At 39.1% G+C, this 16,192-nt stretch overlaps 1 protein-coding gene across 4 annotated transcripts in view; it reads left to right on the top strand.

Moving 5' to 3' along the window:
- phkb (phosphorylase kinase, beta) overlaps nt 1–16,192 on the top strand; it is a 105,416-nt gene that overhangs the window by 79,262 nt on the left and 9,962 nt on the right. For all 4 annotated transcript variants that reach the window (XM_071489189.1, XM_071489188.1, XM_071489186.1 and 1 more), the window contains 8 exons: nt 6,599–6,682; nt 7,570–7,674; nt 8,781–8,863; nt 9,555–9,645; nt 13,759–13,817; nt 14,124–14,286; nt 15,340–15,421; nt 15,767–15,824. In XM_071489189.1, the coding sequence (XP_071345290.1) occupies nt 6,599–6,682; nt 7,570–7,674; nt 8,781–8,863; nt 9,555–9,645; nt 13,759–13,817; nt 14,124–14,286; nt 15,340–15,421; nt 15,767–15,824 (725 nt within the window). The remainder of the gene's footprint in view (nt 1–6,598; nt 6,683–7,569; nt 7,675–8,780; nt 8,864–9,554; nt 9,646–13,758; nt 13,818–14,123; nt 14,287–15,339; nt 15,422–15,766; nt 15,825–16,192) is intronic.

Here is a 16,192-nt window from a genome sequence, read left to right as displayed (position 1 = left end):
GTTAATGTTCACATCAAACATCAGAATGAGACAAAAAGGTGATCTCAGTGACTTTGACCATGGCAGGTGTGTTGGTGTCAGACGGCTGGATTGAGTATTTCTGAAACTGTTGATCTCCTGGGAATTTCACACACACCAGTCTGCAGAGTTTTACTCAGAATGGAGCCAAAAACAAAAAAACACCCAGCGAGAGACAGCTCTGCAGACAGAAGCAACTTGCTGATGAGAGAGGTCAGAGGAGAATGCCAAGGCTGGTTGGAGGTGACAGAAAGGCTACAGTAACTCAAATAAACAGTCTTTACAACTGTGGTGAGCAGAAAAGCATCAGAGAATGAAAAACACATCCAACCTCGAGGAGGATGAACTAGAACAGTGGAAGATCACATCGGGTTCCTCTCCTGTCAGCCAAGAGCAGAAACCTGAGGCTGCAGTGCAAACAGACTCACCAACACTGGACGGTTAAAGACTGGAAAAATGTAGTCTGGTCCAATGAATCAGGATTTCTTCATGGCCACAATTTACCATCTTCTAATGGCTGCTTCCAGCAGGATAATGCACCGTGTCAAAAAGCAAAAGTCGTCTCAAACTGGTTTCATGAAGATGACACTGAGTTCAGTGAACCTCGGTGGCCTCAATGGTAGAACAGGAGATGAATGGATGTGCAGCTGACAGATCTGCAGAAATGATGTGAAACAGTCACGTCAACATGGAGCGGAATCTTAAAGGAAAGTGTCCAACATCTGGTGGAGTCTGTGCCACAAAGAACTGAGGCCTTACTCAGTGTTAGTATGGTGTTCCTAATAAAGTGCTCAGTGAGTGTGAGTAGGAGATTTCATAAGAGGCTTATTTCTTAGTTGGTTACTAACCTGGAACCGGATCACAAATGAAGCCGTCTATTGAAACCCAGGCCTAGTAGGGATGGGCTAAAACAAGTTGACTTTACCTGGATGAAATTAATGCCAATCTTGGATTAAAAATAGCAGCAGTCTTTTTGTGGGTGTAAATATTCCATTGAGATGACAAAATACTGGTCATCACATCTGGGATTTATTTTCAGTACAGGTGCCCTGTTATGACTCACAGTCTGTCGTAACGTTGTGAGTAACAACTGTCCATTGTGCTCCTTTCATCTGTAGCAGATTACATTTGTACTGCCATATCCCTGACACCAGCCACTACCCCATCTCCAACTTCAGTTTCACTCCCATCATATCCATCACTCAAGCCCAGTCTCTTCTCTCGACACTGTCCCTCATCTGCATGTGTACTATTTGAAGTCTACTGCTTTCCTGTCTTCTGTCTCTCTTGTCATATCCATCACTCTAACACCGGTCTCCTCCCTAGCCTCTCTTTGTTATCTGTCATGTCTGTTATGTGGCATCTATTTTCCACACCATGTTCTATAGACAAACAATTCCTCCTATCTTGTCATCTCTCCGGGCTCTCTTCTCTCCTCCCGGCCTTTCTACCTTCTGTCCCTCTCCTATCCATCATGTCCAGTTCTCTAACCCTATTCTACCCTCTAAGCCTTCATCCTGCCCCGCCCTCATTATGTCCATTACACCAAACAACTCTCCCCTCCAGGTCTATATCATCTACCTTTGAACTGTCATACCTGTTACTTTTTCCTCCTTACCCCTCTGCCTTCTTCTGCTGCGTGGTGCTCTTCCTCTCAGATGGATATGCAATTGTGAGTCAGAGCGGGCACTGTGCTGAATATCAAATCCCAAGCCCAGCCAGTCTTTCTTCCTCGACAGAATCTGTTTATCTTGGAGTCACCATCATTTCCAGTGCAGCGGGCTGCATTTGCTAACCTCACCTCGTCCCTCGCAGCCATTTGATTGTGTTGACAACAGCTGCCTGTCGATGGGAGAGTGGCAATTACATTTTGCAATGTGTGATTCCGACCCATACACCCTAAAGCTTGTCCCCTTGCAAATTACTGCTTTGCCCCAAAATAGCCTCCCTTTTAGCTGTTTCTTTCTCTTTGTCATATCAGATAGTCAATCTGGGTGTCATTGCAGATGACATTCTGTTTGTTGACGCGCTTGTTTTCTTTATGTTGCAAGCAGCACCTGGAGTCTTCCAAATGAGCCAATGAACAAAGTCTCAAAAGACTTTGAAGGAAAATTCTAGTATTTAGTGTATTCATCTAATATTTTTGTCAATAATGACTGTTGATTATAATAACTTTTTGCTCAGGATGTCTGTGGCAGAGATCATGGAACTGCATGGGATCAGGGGAACAGCTTTAAATTTAACAGAAATCATTTCAAACATTCAAAAGAGAAAGTAGTCCCATAGAAATGCTTGTAGCTGATGTTCAAAATTCCTCCTCTGTGTTAAAATCCCTCCACCATAGCACAACAAGGAACTGCCATCCAAGGGAATTTTATACTCAAGAAATTGTAGTTTTGGAAAAAATCCACTTGGTTTGAATAAATGCGGCTGCAGAAGCCCCATATTAGCTTCGCCTGAAGTGTAGAATGTATTTTTGCACATTGTGTTGATTGTGGATTTTAACCACAACCCCTTACGCTTGAGTCCCTTTAGGAAGAGACCGCTTCACATGAAGAACAGCTCTTTCAATGTACACGAGAAAGTGTTTTATAGTTCAGAGACCAACATAAAATCAAATTCTATGGGACAACCCAGAGGTAAAGAAAACTGTCACAGGAGCAGAAAATCCCAAATTCAAAAGGCATGTACTGTATCATTTTGAGCTGTTTGGCAAGATGCTGAACTGCCACTTACTATAAGTCCCTCTGGATGACAGCATCAGCTGTCAAAGTAAATCCATTATGTGCATTTTGCGACACCAACAGTTACATTTACACTGTTTGTGGCACTAACCCAGCAATGATAAAATGCGCAGGCAGGAACATACTCCAGTCTGAGTTTCTATCCACCTGAGGAACGTCTCTATGGTGAATTAAAAGTTTTGCAAAGTTTGTCAGTAAGTTTGTTACACCTTGTGGCCACTGCAGAAGTGTAAAATACAGCTTTTGAATATGGCTTTTTACTATCTCTCCCGCCTGCCAGGCTTGCTGTTTGTGCTGCGGTCTGTGGAAATGTGAGGGAATGAAAGGATGCTTTGATAGGCTGCCTGTGTGTTGTCGTTCCTCATTGGTATTCTGCACACAGGAAGTGTTGGGTGCAGAGGGTCCTCCCTTGCCTTTCTCCTCCAGGTCTCATCCTTGTCTTTTACGGCTGTGATTTGCAATGCCGCTTAATCCTCAATTAACATTTCTCTTTTATTTATTTATTTATTTTTTTTTGAACAAATAGACTCTACATTTCCCTCTTTTATTGTAATTTATTGTAATTGGTCCAACCCTTGCCTTCTCCTGTTATGGTCAGAACAAGCGTCTCAGCGAGTGCACAGGAGTAGCAGAGCACCACCTTTTGGTGCACACCATGTATTGCAGTTGGTCTGAAACTGTAAAATGCGGCACGGAGAGCTCGACAGGCAGATTTCCTGCTGTGCCACTTGAGTGTGTGGGTGTACTGATGCTGTTTCATGATAAGACAGATTGGGAGGGAACAAGTACTCACACTCAGCGAGACACATCAGAAAACAGAAGTGTAATGCACAAAACACACATAAATGATGAGTTGTGGCGAGTGTGTCACACCACTGGGCTCAAAGCAAGCACAGCAGAGAAATCAATGTCCATCTTCCTTCTCTTTTTATCTTTGAATCAGTGTGTTTTGACAGCAGGTGACACGGCGATAAGAAGCTTTATGTGAAGCACCAAAGAAATGCACTGGAAACTGATAGGCTGGAGCTTCTGTATTCTCCTTGCTCCCGTCTCTAAATGCATTTCAGAGAAGGTTGGGGGAGAAGGCCATGACCTTTTCCTCTGTTTTGTTTTAATGAACTGGGGAGCCCTTTGAGTAATTACTGCAACATATGTGTCAAGGATTTCGATTTCTATTTCTATTTCTATTTCTATATATATAAAGCTCCAAACAACACTTGATATATATATATATATATATATATATCAAGTGTTGTTTGGAGCTTGTGTTAAGGTTTGAGCTGAATCAGCTCTAAAACTCTAAATTGAACCTGCTGGAGAATCATACTTTTTCGTAAGGACACTACAGGATTTCATTCCACCAATTAACTGTGGAATTTGACCTCAGCTACCCCGAGTCAAGCGTCTTCAGCCAAACAGATCTATGTCAATCCTGGTTGTGAAAGTTATACCGGAGCATTTTATTGAGAGGAAAGTGTGTTTCTTTACCCCAAAAACATAAATCTGAAATCAAGTTTTGAATATCTTTTAAATGAGTGAATGATTTCACCAATTTCCAATTCTGTTTCATTTGTCAGAATAAGATGTGTGTAGTGTAGTTTAATCCACAGCAAGAAAATAAATCAGCTGGTGGATATTTTAACTTGTTAAAGGCGCGCTCAAGTTATTTATTGTAGCATTGCACTTCCATGAAGTTAGTAACTTGCAAGAAACAAATTATTATTATATATTAGTGGATAAAATCCAGGCAGCAGAGATTTAAAGACTTTTACCCTATTGTATGGGTCAAGCTCCAAGGACACTACATTTCCCATAATGCAACCAACAGCTGCTCTTCTTTACACCCTCCGACCAACGTCTTTCAAAGTCTATATCCTGTCATAACAATGTAATCACGAAGTCCAATCCAAGATACGCAAATGAAATCATTAGTTATTTTGTCAGACTTGACAAATATCAGAGCCACAGACGACATTATACAGCTGTAAATCTCCTCACAAGGAGGAAATGGACCTTTATATGTGAAATTGTATGAATTTGTTAAACAAGTTTTTTAGTTAGTTTACCATGAATGAATGAACTTTATTTATATAGCACCTTTTATGCAAACAATTCAGCTCAAAGTGCTTTACAATAGAATCATGTTCAAAAAACACATGCTTAAAATTTTTTTTTAAAATAGCATCAACACAGTCAATGTTACTATGAAATAGCACTTATAAAATAATAATAATAGAATTTATACTATATAAAATAAAATATTGTAAAATAATGTTTAGATAAATTAAGACAGACAGCTGTTAGTTATAAGCTCTGTTAAAAATGTATGTTTTTAGTTGTATAGTATAGTTTCAGCAGTGAGTCAGCAATTCTGATATTTAACTGCAGCATTCCATATTTTTGGGGCATAGTGGCTAAAAGTAGCATCCCCAAAGGACCCTGGGAATAGATAAAAATGCAGCTGTGGTTTGTGGAGGATCATAGAAAGACAGAATCTGTGATACAAGAGGGGACAAGGCCCTTCAGTGCTTTAAAAACTAGAAGAACTTTAACATTACCATTAGAATTAAGCAATAGTAAGATTTCACTGTTTGCTAAACTCTTTCCTCAAACAGTGATCCTCCAGCCGTAGTGGGAAGTTTTCCTGTTTCAGTCTTCCCAAAACCAAAGAGCAAAATTGTAAGAAACATCTTATTCAGTGTGTTTATCTGTTCAAACATAAGCTGCAAATGTTAGCACCTACAGTGGTAACCAAGCAATACTTCCAAAGCCAAAGGAGCATATCATCAGGTAACTACACTATAAACACACTACTACTATCCTCTGCATGCTGGTGTATCAGAGTTTAGAGTAACAATAGCAACTCTGTCCTTCTTTTTGTGCTCTATTGTTACCTGAGACAACTCAGTCCCCAACAGCAGGAAACCTTTCCCCTTGTAGAGATGAAACATATGATTTGAAAATATAAAGCAACGTCTTTGTTGCTTTTCCAGGTATGATCTTTTATAGTAAGCGTGTATTTAGTCAGTATGTAAAACCATTTTACAGCTTTTCCTTTTAAAACATGTCAGCTAGCTATAAAGTCAGCTGGAGACACCGTTTTAAAGCAACTCACAGTACTAATTATCTAGCTAGTTATAGCTGTTTAAGTCTCCTAGTGACAGTCAGCTTTTCAAGCCCAGAAAATCAACAGTTGTCAACTGAGAAGCTTGCTTTTGTCAACGTCTGTGTGAAACTGTGGGCCCGTTGGACAAAAAATTGCTATGACTTTATTCATTTTTTAACATGGTTGTGTTTAAAACTGTATAACATTTGAAGTGGCAGTTGTGGAAACAGCATGCTGTCGTTTATTTATTATAATGAGGACTCAGCCAGGTCTCAGAGTCTGTTCTTAGGGGTTTCTGCATTTTAGTACAACACTGTTATCAGCTCCAATGCCCATGGGTGTACTGATCCACTGAGCGTGCCACTGAAGGCAGCACAGGGACCTTTATCATTATCGCCACATCTCGTAACCTTACATGGAGCTAATATCACTGGGTGGTTCTGTCGTATGGAGGTCATTTCAACAGAAATATCTCGGTGGGACAGACAGATGAGGGACTCACTCTTTCATTATGATAAGCTGCATGACATTTTGGATCAAATATGATATTTTTAATCTCAAAGCAATGCTGATGTGATCGCAGGGAAATGTACAGATAATTATTTATTTTTTTCTGAAAGCAGAAAGGCTATCAGTAATGTGTGCAATGTAAATGCTGTGTTCACTGACAAGGTGTGTGTGTGCGTGTGTGTGTGCGTGTGTGTGTCTGTGTGTGTGTGTCTTCCTTCAGGCATACCGTTTCCTCGCCATCAATAAGAAGCTGGGCTTGAGTGGGCGTCCAGAGAGGCCAGTGGGCTGCATTGGGACCTGCAAGGTATATGAATTTGCACGCACGCACGCACATACACACACACACACACACACACACACACACACACACACACACACACTCATACATGTGCATAAATGCATGCACGCACATACTGCATGTGCACTTCATATTGCCCTGCTGCACAGGTCATGGGTGACCACTAATGCACATCCCACATATTGATCTGCATAATTTCATAAAACTTCTGCGTTCTGAGGAGTGAACTAACTCAACACAGAGACAGAAAATATTCCTCTTCAAATTCTTTTCCCTCTTCTTCAGACGTACAGCACACACCAGTGGATGCTGAATAGATTTTGCTGATTCTGAGGACTAGCTACTTTTTAATATGCTAAGCCGCTGTCAGGCAGTTGGTGTGTGTCCGTATGTTTGCATCCTTGTTCTTATAGTACACGTGTGCATGTGTGTGTGTGAGTGCTAATATCTCTTGCTGATGTTTTTGTGCAGTTCCTCCCAAATGAAGGACACAGCACGACCAAATAAGTTGAGCGATAGCAGCTTTCTCAAACAAAGGCATCACCAAACAAATGAATCATGGCTCCCAACTCATTGCTAAGACAATATTATAATGGAACATTTATGGGGAAGATGGCAGACTGCCAGAGGACATTATCATCATCAGTGTGTCTGTATGGTTGTGTGTGTGTACGCCCCTGTGACAGTCTTTATATGTGAAAGGGGGATTTGTTGCTGTGTGTATGTACTGTGTGTTATCAGGAGTGGATGTGTAGCTCCTGTGTGTCCCCTCTATCTTGGGATTGATGGCTTGTTTTATATGCTGCCCAGAATAATGTATATGTGCCGACTTGTGAGCCATCTGTCTTCTAACGCAATGATGTGTGTATGTGTGTGTGTGTGTCTCCCTCCAGATTTATCGTATCCTGGGCAAGACAGTGGTGTGCTACCCAATAGTGTTTGATCTAAGTGACTTTTACTTGTCCCAGGATGTTATGCTGCTGATTGATGACATTAAGGTAAGTCAGGGTCACACTTCTGGGATTCAGTGGTGCCATGGCTCCACAGCAAACCACTTTTCATGTGCTTGTAGAACTTGAGTCACTTTGTTTTTTACAAAAATACAACCTAAAATTTGTGAAAAGGCTGCTTTGGCTTGATTGCACACTTTTCCTAAACTATAATCTTCTACACAACAACAGTCTTTGTCAATCTTCCACACTCTTTCTGTGATTTGTTGATCAATACACTGATGATTGAGTTTGCAAACAAAATCAATCTACATCTCAGTCCTCTCTCATTTGAAATATTTTTCTTGTAGCCTTAATAATAGGACATTTGGGGAAATCCACTATTTTGCTTTCTTGATGAGTGTTAGATGAAAAGATTGATACCACTCAACTTAGCTTAGCATATAAACAGACTACAGGCAGGGGGAAGCAGTTAGCTTAACTGCCCACTAGCATCTATAAAAAATCACTAATTAACACATCGATCTTGTTTGTTAAAGCTGCACAAAAACAAAAAAACAACAACAGAGGGAAAACAGCTATGCACAGATATCAATCTACTCATCTAACCATGGGCAAGAAAGCAAAAAACTTTGTACTTCCCAAAACGATTCAAACCATTCATCTCTGATACCATAAAACAGTGGATCAGCTTGCAGCCAATTGGTGACTGTTTCTTTCTAAACAGTTTTAAAAAGCTTCTCTTTCCTCAGACTAATCTCCAGCTGTAGGGCCACCCTCAGGGCAGAGAGATGACCTGTGTACTGCAGCTGTCTCCAGCTCAGCTCATGCTGCACGTCAGCTCCTCTTTTTCTTTCTCTGTATTTCTCTGTCTCTCTTCACTGTCATCTGTCAGATTAAGGGAAAGACGTTGTATGTACAGATGCAGCAGCATGGGGGTAGAAATTCAGTGTATGCATGTTGTATGTTTTGTATGTCTTGCATATTGCAAGATCTAGTTTACACTATTGTTATAATGAGTTGTATCATATAAAAGCTGCTGATTCAGTTTCTGCCCAGAAACAGTAGAATGTGAGATCTTTGAACCAGCAGCATGTCCACGCCACTGATGAAATGGTGTCTGTGTGTGTGTGTGTGTGTGTGTGTGTCTGCAGAATGCCCTGCAGTTCATCAAACAGTGCTGGAAGATGCAGGGACGTCCTCTCTTCCTGGTTCTCATCCGCGAGGATAACATCAAGTAATATATACACTCCGTGATAGCTTTTTTTAATCTTTTTTTCTGTCTTCCTGTCCGGTGATAGCTGTCTCACAGCATTCTTCCTTCCTATCTCACCATACATCACCCTTTATCTCTCTTTCTCTGTCTGATACCAGCTGAAGCTTACAACAAAATGTCTTGGCAGTCACACTACAATTAAGTTCATTCTTTTAATCCAATATTTCTCTCTCTCTCTCCCTCTCTACCTCTCTTCCCTTCTATGTGTACTATTTATCTTTATAGCAGGAAGGTGCTACTGTATGTGCTTGCTGATTGGGCGATAATGTTTCTCATTTATATCACTAGAGCTTGGCTGGTGGACTGATTACAGCAGTATTGACCATTATCCGGGAGCCTTATGTTAAATGTGCAACAAATGCTTAAACAGCCAGACTGTAGCATCTGGAATGAGTCAGTGGCTTCTCACAGAGGAGACTCAATAGTCATTAGTTTGCTATTGATTGGGATGATGACTTGTATAGATGGTGACAGTAGACCGAATGAAGCAACGAGTTTGGCTGAAGTGCGCTGATTTATTCAGAAGTTTAAGCTGTGATTATTTCATATACTGTTGGGTTTAATACAGTGTGTGGAATATAATAGTCAGGAGAAATGATGAAAGGAAAAAAATAAATAAATAAATAAAGCATCGTAACCTCTGTCTCACCAGGGGGAGCCGCTTCAACCCAGTCTTGGACATGCTTGCATCTTTCAAGAAAGGCAGCATTGGAGGGGTCAAAGTTCACGTCGACAGACTTCAGGTTTGTGGATCCAATTAATGGAATGAGCTAATTTATTAGTGCATTTAGTCTTTCATTTGGCCAAGCTTAATCACTCTTTACATCAGGGATGCAAATTTAAAGAATTTTTTCTAATGGATTCTGCAGTTGGTTAATTGTTACAAATCAACACAACACAAAGTTTTCCATTAAAATAGCAAAATCACAAAATCTAACTGAATCCGATTTTCATCAATGAATAAAGTTAAATTAAATTCTAATAACAAAACAATGGCTTGTTCAGATGCCCTATTGTCACTATTCAACAAATGGCTCAAAATACTAAATACAGCAGATGATGCTGCACAACTTCCAACACATACACGCACCATTTGTCCATTTCCTTTGTATCTACAAAAAGGTCTGCAGCCTTCAACAGCACACAACCGTTAGCAGGTAAACATAAAATATCTCACACCAGTCTTGTGGCAATAGACTTCAGTCTTCTTGGTTTTATGGAAGATTATGGGCATAACTTAGCTCAGTCATCTGTTGACTCACTTTTGTAGTTGCCCAGCTGCTGAAAACTGATGATTAGGTAGGAGAGATGTTCCCTGGGACACACATGTACTACAGTGCCAACTTTATTTGTGCATACACATTTTAATTCCATCAATCTTCAGTGCTCTATAAATAAAGTTTATTATTATTATTATTATTATTATTGTTATTATTGTTATAATTATGTCGTTGATTTCTATTGATACAAATGTTTAAATTGAGTTTTGCATAGCAGCTTAGCGTTAATAGATGAATCACTAATATCTCTACTAATGTACAGCTTCAAATATTTTATATTATAATATTACTGTATATTTGGCCATCACAACTACAACCAGACAGTAGTTTCGGTTTATATGGGACTCGTCTCGGATGAGACGTACATAAATAGTATATTCTTATGTCGTTTTTACGACATGTGACCAATAAATTCAAATAATCTGAAATCCATTATGTGTAATGTATTTGTATTTTCGGCAGTTTTCGCCCCCAAAAAATTTTTAAAGTCATGGTTCAGACAGTGGCTGACAACCTGAGCGAGGGAAGCGATACTGAACAGATTACAGTAGTTACCTGGATGAAAAAAACAAAAAACGAGTTAGAAAGTTCAGACACTGACTTCCACCCGCTAAGCTGTTAACCAGCTAGTGAAGGCTAGAGGTGAGACATGTTGGAGGAGGAGGAGCTAGCTAGAGGTACAGATTCACCTGACACTAAAACTGGTAACTAAAACCTTTATTTCTCAGCCTCTGAAGCAGCTAGAAACAAAAAACTAAAACCATTTGAGACCTTAAACTGTTGGCTTTTATTGGAACTTGTTGCCTTTGCCTTAGTATAGGTTAAAAGTTTTAGAAAGTTGTTTCCAAACAGTGCTCAGGTTTTAGAGCGCTTTTCAGAGGGCACCTTAAGTCTTAATGGGTTATGGCATATTTCATATCAAGAACCACTATCTGTCTTTCTGCAACTTTACTGAACAGTCATACATTTTACTGAGAGGATCAATTATGTTGGATCATTCTCTACTGAATCAGTGTGACCATTATTATTTTCCACAGTTTTGATTGTTTGCATATTGCGAAGGATTTTCATAAAGGTGGCTGTCAGGGGAGAATATGCCACCTGCTCTCTTCTGTTGGATATTACATCTGTCTCTGAAATAAACATTGGCTTATTATTACAAATGTTTCCACAAATTGTTTTTCAGGGCTTCCTCTCTTTCTTGGTAACAAACAAAATGCTCCCGGCCCTTAATTTGAAGCCCCCCTCATTTCAATAGCAACACCAGTTATCTGCTTTGACCTTGGTCTGTCGGAATCAATTTTTAAGACAGTCTGTTTTTGTTTGCCTTGGAAAGGTGGACCTGGCTGGAGCCTGGACTGTTTTTTTTATAAATAGATGGAAACCATTGGGGTGAAGCTTTTAGTGATATGTAAAAAGATACTTTGGACTTTAAGGGGCAACAGCAAACTAAATGGTACTGTAAATGATTTTAAGTTAATTCCTCCAGTGTATCTTTTGACCACCTAAAGAATTGGACACCATATTTGTGTCATGAGGGCATGAATGAAACAAGTATATTAAGTGTGACAGATGCTATGAAAGCCACAGTACTGCAGAGGAGCAGTCAGCAACAGGGTTCCTGTCTTTCCTCAGTAGAATTTCTAATGCCTCCTGAAAGCTCGCAAACTTTTAATAATATCTAAAAATAAAGGACCATAAAAAACCAAAGGAAAAGAAACGAAACGAAAAGAAAAAGACATTATCATGGATCCTATTTGCTATTTCCTGTTTGATTTCGCATCCGCGACTGGTTTATTCTGTTCAGCTGTTAGTTCATTGTCGCTTCATCAGGATGATTGCTCTGCGAGTCAGCGGGGAGGCCATCAAAACATGACACCAAAGTTTTTTAAGTGAGACAAGTGAGGAGGAAGAGGTGCAGAGATCTACCCAGCTGTCAGAGACAGACAAGTCAGCAGCTGGTTTTCCCCCTGCACCAGGAGCACAAACATGTAATTGTCATTTGCGAGGCACGTAAACACTGACATGGCAATTTGTTCAGAATTTATTTTATCAGGTTTATTTTCTTTTATTCTGTCACATTCAACACAATTCACTACAGTTCAGTATCAGTGTTATCAGGTATGTGTGACAAATACACATATTTCAAATATTAAATGTATTATTTGTTGGTATAAATCACTGCTAAGATAATTATTTCAACTAAATTATTATTATGCTGTATTTTTTTTTTAAAATCAGACCTGCACATATGTAAACTTGATGTAAACTCTTTTTGCTCATGAAGTAAAAACAGAAAAATTAAAACAATGATTTGTGTTGATCAAAAACAAGATATTAAACGAACATTTAGAATATTAAATGAAGAAATACATTAATTTCTAAAGATTTAGCAAAGAAACACTCAGCCATGCATGAAATAACATACAAAATAAATATGGGTCATTTATGACCCATGTTGTACAAAAAAGATTTTTGCATAGCTTGTGCATCAGAAGGTTAAAGCTGCTATAATCAATATTTTATCTTAACAATGGATCACATGACTGTAATACACACCACATATTTGTGACAGAACCACAGAGAGAATCTCACAGGCTCAGCGGTTATTCTCAGATCTGTATTTTAGCATCTTTTAGCTCATTGTTTTGGTTTTATAACAACTTTGCTGTTTGGTTCAGTCTCACCACTTTCACCTTTATTTTGCTGACTGCCTTGTTCACGTCATATGTGAAGGTGCTTCCTCAGCGTAAAGTTTAATTCACATCAGTTTTCATGTATTTAAACATAAACAGTTTACTGCTGATAATTGTCAGTTTTAGTTTAAGTGGCAAAGACCAGGAAAATGAAGCCGAGGTAGAACTACAATTATTCTCACAACTTTAACCAACTGCTTTGACAAACTTTGACAGGTTTTCCAGTCTTAGCTTCTCTCTCAGAGTGTTTGTGGTGTTCAGCAGAGACTTCCTCATATGATCCTTTTTTTTTTTTTTGCTTTAAACTTCTTCCTTCCACTCGCCTGTTTGCCATTCACTTCACAACTAACTCCTCCAGCTTTGAAACACTTCCCCTCTTCATCATCTCATTGTTATGGGGAGCAGGATTGCTGCTCTTCTATGCACCTGTTATTTTTGTTTTGGAGTTGACTTCAGTTGGAATGGCTAATATCACATTTAGACCACAGGAGCAAGTCCTATTGAACTGTGCTCTTTACTCCTACACAGCTGTGCTTTTAAAACACTCAAACTTTTATCATCACATTACTGTGTGAGACACTCACTTGTTACTGCAGCCATACAAATGTGTAACATTTGAAACGGTGATCTTAGTTCACACTTTACTACTGATTGTGTTATTTGTTATGAACTCTAATACTGAAGCAGTTGTTTTGTCTGCTGAATCATGCAACAAGCCTCCCCTTAGTGATTTATACAGCACTGTCTCCTCACCTCCTGTGCTTTAGTGCCTTTAGAAAATGATTTTTCTCATGGTTTCTTCACACTGTGCGTATGTATAACACTGGCTTATTGACAGAATAAATCATTAAATCATTTCTTTTTCTGATCAACTTTTTAGACGCTGATATCTGGAGCAGTGGTGGAGCAGTTGGACTTCCTGCGTGTTAATGAGGCAGAGTAAGAACTTTCTCTAGTCTTTAGGCTTGATTGGTCAGAGGTCAGTGCTTTCGCCCCCTTCATAATTGCTAAACCGCAGTAGAACTAACATGGAGACTTGATTTGACATTTTTTCAGGATCAATAAATCAGTTTAGCGTAAAATAACAAAATGTCAAAGGAACAATGGCAGCATCATTTTGTTTGCTTCATCAAATATGAAATTTTGCAACTGGGAAAAACAAGCAGGAAAAAAATGCATATTGCTCTACTCTCTACATATAAATAGCACACGCATAGTATAACGTGTCTGTGTATGTGTGCATAGGATCTCAGAGTTCAAGAGCTTTGAAGAGCTGGAGCTGCCCAAACACTCCAAGGTGAAGAGACAGACGAGTACACCCAACGCCTCAGACCTGGAGCAGCAGCCGGAGATCAGTGTGGAGGAGTGGCTGCACAAGCCCACCCAGGAGATCATCCAGAAGTTTCATGTGAGGCGAGAAATTAATAACTGAGAGTAAATTAGAGGAGCAAAAACGAATTGAAAGTGTCATTTACCTCAGAAATATAGTTTTATTTAGTTACTATATGAAACCACAGCCAGATTAAACTAATCAAATACTAATCTTTTAACCAAACATGTAAGCAGTTGGAGTTAGCATTGACAAGAACTGCAACACAGGAAATTCTCATGCAGCAGTCCTGACAGAAGAAGAGAAACATCTAATCTTCAGATTTTACTCATATTAAGCATTTATTAACCATTTAAATGTGAAAAATAAACATAAAAGACCTTCTTAATTCTCAAAAACATCTTATTATTCAACACTGAGGATAAACAACGTACAAATCCACTTCCAGCTCATCCACCTGCCTCCTGTGACAGGTGTGCTCCATTATCTGTGTGAAAGATAAACTCACATACCTCACTCTCGCCGGGGCTCACTTGGCCACCTGCCTCCTGCTCCATTATAACATCTTATTAATTTGTTCAAACATTTTTCCTCACACCCAGGTTTTGTCTGCGCAGTTATTAACAAACTCTCTTCACCCTGGATTTGTGCCTGAATATTTTAAACTTTCCCTCAACCTCAATTTAACTGCTGTTGTGATTTTTTGTCTCAATGAGAAATTCAGCACAAAAGTCTGAAAAGTCTGAACAGACTTCTGCATCAGACGCTTTTTAGTGATGCATCTTATGGAGCAGATTAAATTTTTTTTTGTTGCCGTCTGATTTGTTTGTACACTATTTTCATACTCTCTCATTTTTCATTCGTCATGAAGGTTTGTTTTGAATTTATTGAAGCATGCTAGCAGCCACATAGAAGTAACAAAACATAATAATCATTTTACGTTAAAAGTATCTTAACCAAGTAATTTTCCCCATCCTTCCCCTGACATGATTAAAATGCTTCCTTTCTACATACTACACATGTCAAGGCTGCTGTCAAATTTAAATGAGTCATTGCTATAAAACCTGCATAACTGTTGTATGCATGACTAAGCTCATCTTTGCACGTGTCTGTATGTGTGTCATTATCCAGGACTCCAACTGCTTGGCCAGTCAGGCTCAGCTTGCAGCAATCCTTCTTCGGAGAGAAGGCCCAGACTTCCTGGCCAGAGATGGTAAGCACAAACTCACAAAGAGTGAGCAAGCACCTAAACTAATCAATAATAAATAATAAACGAGTGTATTGAAACTGACCCGGAAAGGAATTTAATCATGTCAGAAGTGTCATCAGTTAGCAGCTTTGCTAATATTAAAATTAACTATTATTCTATTATACTATATTATACACTAATAACTAATAACTAATCACTAATATTAATCAGTTACAGGTCTTCAGGATACAATTATGCCTGTGAATGAGTACTGGCTGCTTTGTTTGCAGTTCAGCATAACAGAGAATCGGGGATACTTTAGGATATGACTGTGTATGTCTAAACACAGAAACATATTTGTGATTCCAGAAAACCTGATGGAGGAACTGGAGAGAATCTACAGAAGAGCAGGCAGCAGGAAGCTCTGGTCTGATATTCTCTCTCTCTCTCTCTCACACACACCAACATACACACACACACATTGCTTCATTTGTTGAGCTTCTATCACCTTTACTCAAAATCAGTGTGTTTGTGACGACCGAAAGTATCCACTTCTAAAACACTCACATCTAATATATATAATAATAGTATACTGTATTTTATTTTGTTGACCAGTGATCTTGTCAGTTATTATCGGTTATTAATTAATGAGTTAATGTATATTAAGGAGTTTGGAGTTCATACTAGAAAACTGCATGAGATGTTGCTTCATATTTTTTGTTGGGGTCCCCTTTACCAGCTGTGTTGTATCCATACCTGTTCTTTCCCCATTTGTCACGAAACCTTCTCTCTTTC

The sequence above is a fragment of the Trachinotus anak genome, unplaced genomic scaffold (genome assembly GCF_046630095.1).
Source record: "Trachinotus anak isolate AG129_WGS33_773 ecotype Australia unplaced genomic scaffold, CSIRO_AGI_Tana_v1 ptg000011l, whole genome shotgun sequence".
Lineage (NCBI taxonomy): Eukaryota > Metazoa > Chordata > Actinopteri > Carangiformes > Carangidae > Trachinotus > Trachinotus anak.
This window is presented reverse-complemented; position numbering and strand designations above follow the sequence as displayed.